Here is a 10021-nt window from a genome sequence, read left to right on the forward strand (position 1 = left end):
GACAGGGTCTCACTATGTAGTTGAGACTGACCTGGAACTCACTATGTAGCCCAGGCTGGTCTTGAACTCACAGCAATCCTCCTGCCTCAGCCTCCCCAGTGCTGGGATTACAGGTGTGCGCCACCACGCCCGGCTGGCCTTGTCTCTTGCTACTCCATGTTAATTCACACTCCAAGTAGGCCTCTTCATACTGGCCTTCACAATGTACCACTGCTTTCCTGGCCTAAACCTTTGCTCCCATTTTTCACCTGCCTCACAGTGGCCTTTTGAATTTTACAAATCCATTCAGTTCTGAAGGGCCCAGCTCAGATCCTCATCTCACCACAGCCCTAGCATCCATCCTTGTCTATTCCAACCATCCACATCTATTCCTAGAGGGCAGAGACCACGTCTTGTCCAGATAGATTTCTAGCAGTGTCACCACAAAGAGATGACCATGTTGAAGATGCTCTGAAAAGACCGGCTCACCTAAGGCTGTCTGCCATTAACAAAATCAGGTTGAAGTAGGCAGAAGGTTTACTTTCAGAATTCTGGGAAGGTGGTGCTTGTCTGCGTATACTTCTATAATATGCCTTGTGTCTGCTGTAGGTAAGAATCAAGGGTTGTTGGGTAGCAGATCAGAAGAGAATCGGTGTTAGTGCTCACAGTTTCTTCTCATTCCTCTTCCAAGACCGACTCCGAGATACTTTGATCCATGAAATATGCCATGCAGCCTCCTGGCTGATTGATGGTGTTGGAGATTCTCATGGTGATACATGGCAGTACTATGCCAACAAATCCAACAAGGTGCATCCAGAGCTGCCCTCGGTCACCCGTTGCCATAGCTATGCAATTAACTACAAGATTTATTATGAATGTAAGCAGTGCAAAACCAGGTAAGGCTTTTCTCAGACTTTTTTTTTCCTAATCACCTTTTTATTTCAGTCTCCAAGTGACTCTTCAGTCTTTGTAAGAGTAAGTCAGTGGCTATCTGACTTGAAAAGTAAACCTCTCTATGTCTTTCATTTTTGGGTGAGGGGTACTGGAGATTGAACCTAGGGCCTTCACAATGAGCTACGTCCCCTGCCCCCTTTTCCTTTTGATTTGAGACAGAGTCTCACTAAATTGCTAAGTTGCCCAAGCTAGGCTCAAACTTGTGATCCTCCTGTCTCAGCCTCCCAAGATGATGGGATTATAGGTATGACCTCCCTATTTCTTTCCATGTTCTCTTTATTAATTTGAGCCAGCCTGACCCCTGTTGCTTGGAGCCCAACTCTTAACACAGAAACCTCTCACTTTGTGTCCAAACCCAATATCTCAGAGCTGATACTGTGGTGACTGATTCCTTTGTTGTATGGTGTCCTTTTTCTCACTAGGATTGGCCGCTACACCAGATCGTTGAAGACCGAACACATTACCTGTGCTGTATGCAAGGGGCCTCTGGTCTTGCTGCCGCTAACTCGGAAAGATGGAACCCCCATCAGCGCTATGTGAGACTGTTTGGCAGATATGTGCAGGAGAATTATAGAATGGTGTTACAGGAGACAGCAGGGATCAGCCATGGGGACGTGATAAAAAGGCTCAGCAGGGATTATATTGCCAGTAAACAGAAGAGAATTCCTTAAGATCGTCTTAGAGCATATATCTGTTAGCTGAGTCCTTTACTGACAAGAAAGTTGTGGAAACATTTCTGTAAAGTTATTAATATCTTAGTTTATAGATTTTTACATTTGTTTTAATGATGATTGTTTTAAACAAAGCTTTTATTGTACCCTTCCTTGCGAATACTCTGAAGGGCTTTTGATCTACCTCGTGTCTTACTTTTACTGCATAGTTTTAACATATAGAACAAAACAGGAAAACAAATGCGTTTTCAAGAGTTGCAAGTTGAGGGCCGGGAATTTAGCTCAGTGGTGGCACCACCTACCTCCCAAGCACAAGGACCTTACTTAGTTCAATCCCTGGTACCAAAATAACACAAACATATTTCAGGAGTTCAGTTGCTGATGACATTGAATGAAACTGTGTGAGCCACGTACTTGTTCAGAAAAATAAATAGTCATTTTTGTATCTCACTTATTAGCAAAGCTATTTATTGTTTTTCTCTTATTTCTGTGACTGCTCATAAGGGCTTCAGCAGTGATATCCAGGATGTGGACTGGTACCAGCATTGTATTAATTTCCTTTGGCTGCCACAAAAAAGTACCATAAACCTAGTGGCTTAAAATAACACAAATGTATTATAGTATAGTTCTGGAGATCAGAAGTCTGAGATGAGTCACCTTAGGCTAAAATCAAGGTGTTGACAGGGTTGCATTCCTTTCTGGAAGCTCTAGGGATGAATCCATCTCCTTATCTTTTCCAGCTTCTAGAGGCCACCCACATTCCTTGGTTCATAGCCCCTTCTTCCATCTTCAAAGCCAGCAGCAGCATCTCTTTTTGACTCTCTCTCCCCTTTTACCTCCCTCTTTCACTCTTAAAGACCCTTATAATTACATTAAATCCACATAGATAATCCAGGAGAACCTGTTTTGTTTCTTTTGTTTGTTCATTTTGTTTTTTGAGACAGGGTCTCAATATGTACTCTAGGCTGGCCTTGAACGCGCTATGTAGTCCAGGCTGGCCTTGAACTTGTGGTAATCTTCCAGGCTCAGCCTACTGAATACTAGGATTACAGGTATGCATTACCATGCCCAGCACAATAGAGAATCTTCTTAAATTCAGCTAATTAGCAAGCTCAGTTCCCCTCTGCCATGTAAGTTAACCTATTTACAAGCTTTGGGTATTGGAGTATGGATGACAGGGAGGCCTATTTTTTTGGCCTGCCACAAATAATCTTTACTAGTCTAGCATTATTGATGTTTTATTAGGCAAGATCTGTTATTCTGATAATTTCTTTCATCTTGCAGAAGAACTCCTAAACTATGAGGCTAGATGTGATTGGAGATGTATGTATATAGGGTTAGGAAGAGCTTCCTCAGCTAACTGCTTGGATTTCTTCCCTCTAATCTCTGCCTCTGGACATATCTGTAGTCTTAGCAAGCGCTCAGCTACCCTTTCAAACTGGGTCATGTGAATTCATGATGGAGAACTGACAGTGCAGTAGATCTACACTTTCACCTTCTGCCTTAACTCAGTGGCCCTATCAACGTACTCTTCCAAGAAGCTGCAGTTATTTCCTCTACTCACTTCAACCCCAGCGATAGCCATGGAAAAAATGCTCTCTAAAGCCCACCTGTAGGTAGGCTATGTGTGAATTAATGACTGTCAGCAAGTCATCTGGCCTTGTTGCTTTTCTTTAAGACCACTGGCATTTCTCTAGAAAGAACATCCCTCAGCTCTCATGTTACCTGAATAGCATACAGCCTTCTGACTGGTCTGTGATCCCAAGCTACCTTTTGGCCTTATTTTCAACCCTTCCCCTACCTGAACACTTAACTCTAGCCACTCTGGGCTACTTATGATTCCCCCCATAAGAAGCCAGGAATAGTTAGCACATACCTGTAATCCCAGTACTCTGGAAAGCTGAAGAGGATTACAAATATGAGCCCGGCCTGGGCAACTTAGCAAGATCCTGTCAAAAATAAGAAAAGAGCTGGGGCTGTAGCTCAGTGTGAAGACTCTGGGTTTAATCCCTAATACCACATACACACGAAAGATTGACTTTAGCCTTGCCACCTTTGTCACTGCCCTCCCTGGTGCCTGAAAATACTCTTTTCACTCTACCCTTGGAAATACCACTTGACCTTTAAGTTTCACAAATGGCTCCAGCCTTCATTCTATGAGCACTGAATTTACTATGTTCCATTCCTTTGCCTCATGTCATGGATTGCTTGGTACTGCTAGTTCTTACTGAGGTAGGAAAATGCCCAACACTATCCTTTTCCCGTTGATGGCCAGAGGAGGCATGATTTCTGAGGATCCCAGAGGGTGGCCAGGGACGACTAGCTCCAGCATCTTCCTGCTATCTCTGGGGGTTGTCTCAACCACCCTCTAGGCCTTAGCTTGCTTTGGAGCCCAAGACTTACCCAACAATTGTGATGCCCCTTCCCTACTTGGGGCTGCTCAGGTGTGACAGCTGCCTCTCAGGACTAGCTAGAGGACCATGTCTAACAGGACGAAAGCTGCTATTGTCCCCAAAATCCCCAAACCCTGTTGGGCCTTGTTCAGCACTGCTGCCATACCTGGAAACTCAAAGCAGCTGCAGTCGTGACTTCAGGGAGCTGTCAGTCAAGCAGCAGCTTCTACAGTTTCACCAAGCTGTCACCGTGACAATGAAGGCTGTCCTAGATACCCAACAGCCGAATCTCTCATCTGGGAGATATTTGCCTTGACTGCAATAGGGTTTCAGACACAGACCTATCCCAGATGACACTGCCCTGCCACCTCCAGAGGACCTTGCCTCCCTCTCCTACTACTTGAAAATTCCCAAAATAGATCAGTGAAATGCAAGAGACCACACATGGTCAGACTGCTCCTAAGTGGCATTCCCTCACCTACCTTAGGTCAGTCCAGGTGGCTCTCACCTGTGCACTTTCCCCTGTGCTGGAGCACAGACCCTAGTAAAGCTTCACTCAGGTGATCTTATTGCCTACTTGTGACTTTTTTTGTCAGGTAGAGCGATTGAATGGTTTGCACTAATAGCTGGCAACATGAAGGGCTATTGGTCCTGACAATGCTTAGCAGCCAGAGGGGTTGCTGAAGAGCTCCAGAAGACAGTGGAGCAATGAAGAGCCAAGACCTGCAGAGATCTGTGGGAGAGCCCCAGAGAGGTGCCAGAAGCTGCTGCAAGAGTTCCAGAAAGCTGCAGGGGGCCTATGAGCTCTGGCTGCTAGGTGAGGTCGTTGGGAGCTACCAGGAGCTAGAACACTTAAGAGTTGTAATACTAATTGCTCAGAGATGCTAGCACTCAGCTTGGAGCTGTAACACTAATAGCTAAGAGCCATTGGCACTCAAAGCCTGGAGCTGCTAACATCAAGGGAGTTGTACTTACTAATTCATGATTTCTGTCCAAATTGGGCAAGAACCCTCAGCTGATTGTTAACATCCTGAAAGCTGGTACTGTACTGGGACCATCCTCTACAGGGCCCTGAAGAAGAGTGGACAACAGTGATAGTTGTCAACAAGCTCAGAAACTAGCCAACCTCTATCTGATTTCCATGTTATGTGCAGCTAAGAATCCACACTAACTGGTGACATTGTCACATATTCCCTGCTGGCCTGACCTTAGGTTCAGGGACCATGTCTTATTCACCTCTAGTGATCCCTTCCCCAAAGTATGCTCAGAAGTGCCTAGGTAGCCAGCTACCTGACAGCTCCCTGCTGCTGCAATCCCTGAAGGTGTCTACCGGTACCACCAGGTAATAGGTGATTCAGAAGAGGGTCAAGGCCCCAGGTCCAGGCAGGGAGAAGCAGGAAGTACATCCCCATGTCTAGTCAGGGCTGATCATAATGATAACTACTAACACACCCTGGTCTGATTATTTTGTTTATTGAAAAGTGTTAAGCAGGATTTTAGACATAAAAAATAAAAGGCAAACATATAGGGGTCTTGGGAACCATAGTCACAGTTGTTGCTGAGCTGGTGGCCTGGGCTGCAGCCCCATGGGGCAGCACTCTATGCTGTTGGCTTCATACTCCCTGCACATGGGAAAGGCCGAGTTTAGTTGCTGAATTACAAGGGCAGTGGGGCTCTAGGCATCTACCTCTGAAGTAGTAGGAGAGGTCTTGGCAGCTAGGGATCAGCAATGGCTCAGTCCCCAGGACAGGGAGGGCAGCTCTCTGGGAGACCTGGCAGTATTGGAGCCTCCAGGGAGCTCCAGGGGCTGGATTATGGGGATAGCCAAAGCCAGCCTAACAGTGAGGAAGGAAGTGAACCTGAAATGTGGGTGAGGACTGCATGGGCCAAAGGGGAGCCCCCATCTTAGTCTCACAAGCCTGAATAAGAGGCCTCTGTAGTCTCAGACCAGGAAGAATCTCTGCGGGAAGACAATGGCTGCTGCTGGAGGGCAAGGCAGCCCAGACGTGTGAGCAGTGTCCATAGACGCTCTCGGAACTTGACTCCCACAAAGGCATAGAGCAGTGGATTGAGGCAGCAGTGCATGTAACCCATGCCCGAGGTGACTGACTTGGCCACATCCACATGGCTTTCTCGGCCACAGTTGCGAGCCAGGGCCCCCAGGTCCATGAGGATGTCTACCATAATCACTAGGTGATAGGGGGTCCAGCAGAGGGCAAAGGCCACCACTACCACTACCACTAGCCGCATGGCTCGCAGGCGCCGCTGCCCTCTGGAGACCAGCAGCACAGCCAGGATGCGGGCATAGCAGTAGGTCATGACCAGCAAGGGCAGTAGGAAACCAGCCACCAGCTGCAGCACACGCAGAGCTGTGCGGCCAAACCGCGGAAAGGTGTGCTGGCAGAGGGTAGCATTGAGGCGGTCATCACGATGCGCTGAGAGGAAGATGAAGTCCGGGAGGGCAAACAGTAGGCAGAGCCCCCAGACAACCACACAAGTAAGGGCCACGCGGGTCGGGGGCCCCCGGCGGTAGAGCTGGGTGGCATGCACTATGCTCAGGTAGCGATCAAAGCTGATACAGGCCAGCAGGAGGGCTCCGGCATAAAAATTGATGTTGAATAGGGCGCCTGCCACTTTGCAGAGGCCAGAGCCAAAGACCCACTGGACAGCAGCATCCACTGCCCAGAGCGGGAGTGTCAGCACCAGCAGTGTGTCAGCCACGGCCAGGTGGAGCAGGAAGGTGTCAGTGCTGCTCAGGGCGGACCGCTGGCTCAGCAGCACAGCTGCCACAACACCATTACCCAGCAGCCCCAGCACAAAGAGAAGGCTATAGAGGACCGGAAGGAAGGCCCGGTCGAAGTTCTGGCTGAAGTCCTGTGGACAAGGTGGGGTGTCACAGCAGGAGTCATTCTTGTTTTCTCCATAGTCGTAGGAAATGCTAGAGTTTTCCAGGAAGCTGGCCAAGTCTGAGGCATCTAGCACTTGGCATTCACTCACCTGCAGGAGGGAAGGAAGAGGTAAGGGAGGCCTGAGCTATGTAAAGGTCTCACAGCCACCCCCACTCCTTTGTGACTTGTGACTTTGATGAGGATTTCGCTGAGCAGTTCCTCTTGTGAGACAAGCCCCGAGAAGCCCCCTAAATCCCAGCACTCAGGAGACTGAGGCAGGAGAATCGCCGTGAGTTCGAGATCAGCCTGGGCTACACAGTGAGTTTCAGGTCAGTCTCAACTACACAGTGAAACCCTGTCTCAACCCCCTCCCCCGCCAAAAAAAATAAAAGATAAGCCTCAAGACCTGGGCTAGATCCTATAACTCAACACCTTTCTTCCAGGGCTATCTTTCCTTAAGTTTATCTGTCCAGCCTGGTACCTGTTTCTCTTCATTCTTCTAAGCCATCTCATGGGCCTGGCTACAGTCCCCTCTGGAGCACAGAGTCCTCCCAGCTGCCTCCTCTCTCTCCCTTTGATCTTCCTTCATGGTTTGCCAACGGGGGCGGCGGGGCAGCCACACCTAGTTCAACCACCTGCCTGCTCAGGCGTCTCCTCACTGTCGCATCTCCCATCGCTGGCTCTTTTCTTCCCTCCTTAGCTCTTGTTTGGGGCCTCCAACTTCCTGCCCCTCAAGGGGCATCTCTGCAAATCATTGTGCTCCTTCTCCCATCCCCTACACAAAGGCATGTCCACTTAGCTGCCCACTGAGGGGCCTCTAGAAGGCCTCTTCTTTCTTTCTTTTTCTTTTTGTGATTAACTTGATACTTTTATTGTAGAGGTTGATTTCATTTAGAATCTCTGTGTTAATCGCCTTCTCCCTGTTTTAATGATCCTTTGTTGAGGCACAACACTTACCCGTACATTTTAGATATAAATGAAGATCGCATTCATCACAGGGGATTTGCACCTGTACATGATATATCCTGCCTCTTCTTTTTTTTCGCATTGCCCCTCCTCTCAACTCCCTCCCCCTCTATATTACAAAAGCTTTGTTTCCATTTTTTCCTCCTATTTTCACTTTTTTCTTGTCCCTTCCTTCCTTACCACATTGCAGTATTTACATATGTGTATTTGAATTATTTCACTTAATATGGTGTCATGGTGCATCCACTTACCTAGAAATGTCTCAGGCTAGAAAGCCTCTTTCTTCCCCTTCTCCTCCCTTCCCTCCTCTTCTTCCTCCTCCTCCCTTTCCTCCTCCTCTTTCTCCTTTCTCCTCTTTTTTTTTTTTTTTTTTTTTTTTTTTTTTTTTTTTTTTTTTTAGTCAGGGTCTCACTATGTAGTCGAGGCTGGCCTCTGAGCTCACTGTGTAGTCCAGGCATCCTTCTTCTAGAGACAGGGTCTCCCTCTGTTTTCCAGGCTGGTTTAAACACCTGGCTCCTTCTGTGTCAGTCTCTCTACTAGCTGGGACTGCAGATGCGCTGCCACACCGAGCTGGCAGGGATCTTCTTTACTGCCTCAGGACCTCCCTAAACCACCCCAGAGCTGTAGCCTCCCTGGTGCCAATTCAAACCAGATGCTCCAAGTCAGAACTGAAGGGAGACGTAGAGGTCGGCAAGGTTGAACTTCTACCTCCCCAACCTCCCTGCATTTGGCAAGTGAGATGCCCAAGCCAGAATGTGGTCAGTGGCCAAGCTAGTCAATTCCCAATTCCCCATCTAGAGCTCCTATCACAGCCCCTGCCACTCTCACCTGCTCCTCCATCAACCTTCGGGTCCACCCCCCAGGCTCTGGACTAGGCCAGTCCTGTCCCTAGAGCCCTGAAATGGCCACTCTGAGCTGTGCTCTGGTGGGGCTGGGCAGCAGCACTTACCTCAAGGACCATGGCTGCGCTGGTACTCTGGTTGCTGGAGTTGCGTGCTGCTTGCCCTTCTGCCTTGGTGCTTGTGGTTGGGAAACTGCACTGCACAGAGGAAGTGAAGGTTTCATGCAGCTCTCGGCACAGCCTCTTCCAGAGGCTGGAAGGTCTACAAATCTATCTAGGCCCAGGACACAGAGTTCCTACCTCAGCCATTCTGGTAGCTGGGTGAAACCTTTCTGGAGGAGTTGCGATGAGCCTGGGACCAAAAAGACTGAGCCGTAGGGAAGGGGTTGGGGTGGTTGGGTTGGGGAAGGTCCTTCTGATGAGAGAGATCTAAGGGGGAAGACATGCAGTGGGGCGATGAGGGCAGCCCTGCTGCCAGGGGTAAGAATTGCTCCTCCTTCTGGTTAATTCTTAAAGAGTTAGCTGGTGTGCTCTTCAGTTCTGTACTGGAGTTAATCTTTGTGTGATTGTACAGACTGAATCACAAAATGTGTTGCCTGTAAAGGAGATTAGCCTGCTTTAAAAGTTAAAATATTTTGAAGAAGTCCTTCACCCTAACTCTAGTTCTTTGCCACTGCCCCTCTCTGCTAATCAACAGGAAGAAAAGAAAGGAAACTGTTAATAATGAATGTGCTATGTGCTAGAGGGCACTTTAGGTCCTTTTCCGACACTTCCTCATTCCTAGTCCACAAGTCCCTTGTGAGGTGGTGGGTGGACTGTCCCCACGAATGGTTCAGAAGGGGGAAAGGCTTTCATCCGACATGCACGTATGGGTGAGTGTGGGGCCTGAGCCCACAGCTGTCTGACATGTTTCTTTTAAATGGATAAACGGATAATGCACAGCGCTAAAAATCAAATGAAGTAAAACTACACATTTTTAATATGAATGCAGCTAGAGAAGCCATTGCCACAAGAGGGATGTGGTGAGAGTGCCAAATCCTAACCACTAGATCACCAGGGAGCATCCACGAGAGTGATGTGGATAGTTTGACACCCCTTATGTAAATTCTGGCCACCGCCGCCGATGGCAACACCACATTGTTTTGGGTATGGCTAAAACTTTGTGCTCAAAATTTAAGGCTAAGACTAGAGATATCACAAATTCCCAGTAGCATTTGCTCTGTGGTGTGAAGAAAAACAGTAAGGTTGGAGAGGAGTCCTGATTTTATGGAATAGCTGTGGGGTGGTGTTAGTACATCAAATCATTCACTTCCCAGGTGAGCGGTGTGG

General features: G+C 48.1%; 2 protein-coding genes across 2 annotated transcripts in view; one reads left to right on the forward strand and one right to left on the reverse strand.

The window, feature by feature from the left end:
• The window catches only part of Gcna (germ cell nuclear acidic peptidase), a 39561-nt gene extending 37520 nt beyond the window's left edge, over window positions 1–2041 (forward strand). Inside the window, exons 10-11 of the mRNA XM_033760484.1 lie at window positions 671–875; window positions 1356–2041. Coding sequence (XP_033616375.1) covers window positions 671–875; window positions 1356–1473 — 323 coding nt within the window. The 3' untranslated portion in view covers window positions 1474–2041. The remainder of the gene's footprint in view (window positions 1–670; window positions 876–1355) is intronic.
• Window positions 2042–5146: 3105 nt separating this feature from the next.
• Window positions 5147–9159, reverse strand: Cxcr3 (C-X-C motif chemokine receptor 3). The gene is made up of 3 exons (XM_010607956.3): window positions 8993–9159; window positions 8801–8890; window positions 5147–6994 (listed from the first exon to the last, which is right to left on the reverse strand). The coding sequence occupies exons 1-3, from the start codon at window positions 8999–9001 to the stop codon at window positions 5909–5911; spliced, it is 1185 nt and encodes a 394-aa protein (XP_010606258.1). The 5' UTR covers window positions 9002–9159; the 3' UTR covers window positions 5147–5908.
• Between the last annotated feature and the right edge of the window lie 862 nt (window positions 9160–10021).

Source organism: Fukomys damarensis, unplaced genomic scaffold (assembly GCF_012274545.1).
Source record: "Fukomys damarensis isolate Sample0158 unplaced genomic scaffold, DMR_v1.0_HiC HiC_scaffold_39, whole genome shotgun sequence".
Taxonomy (NCBI): Eukaryota; Metazoa; Chordata; class Mammalia; order Rodentia; family Bathyergidae; genus Fukomys; species Fukomys damarensis.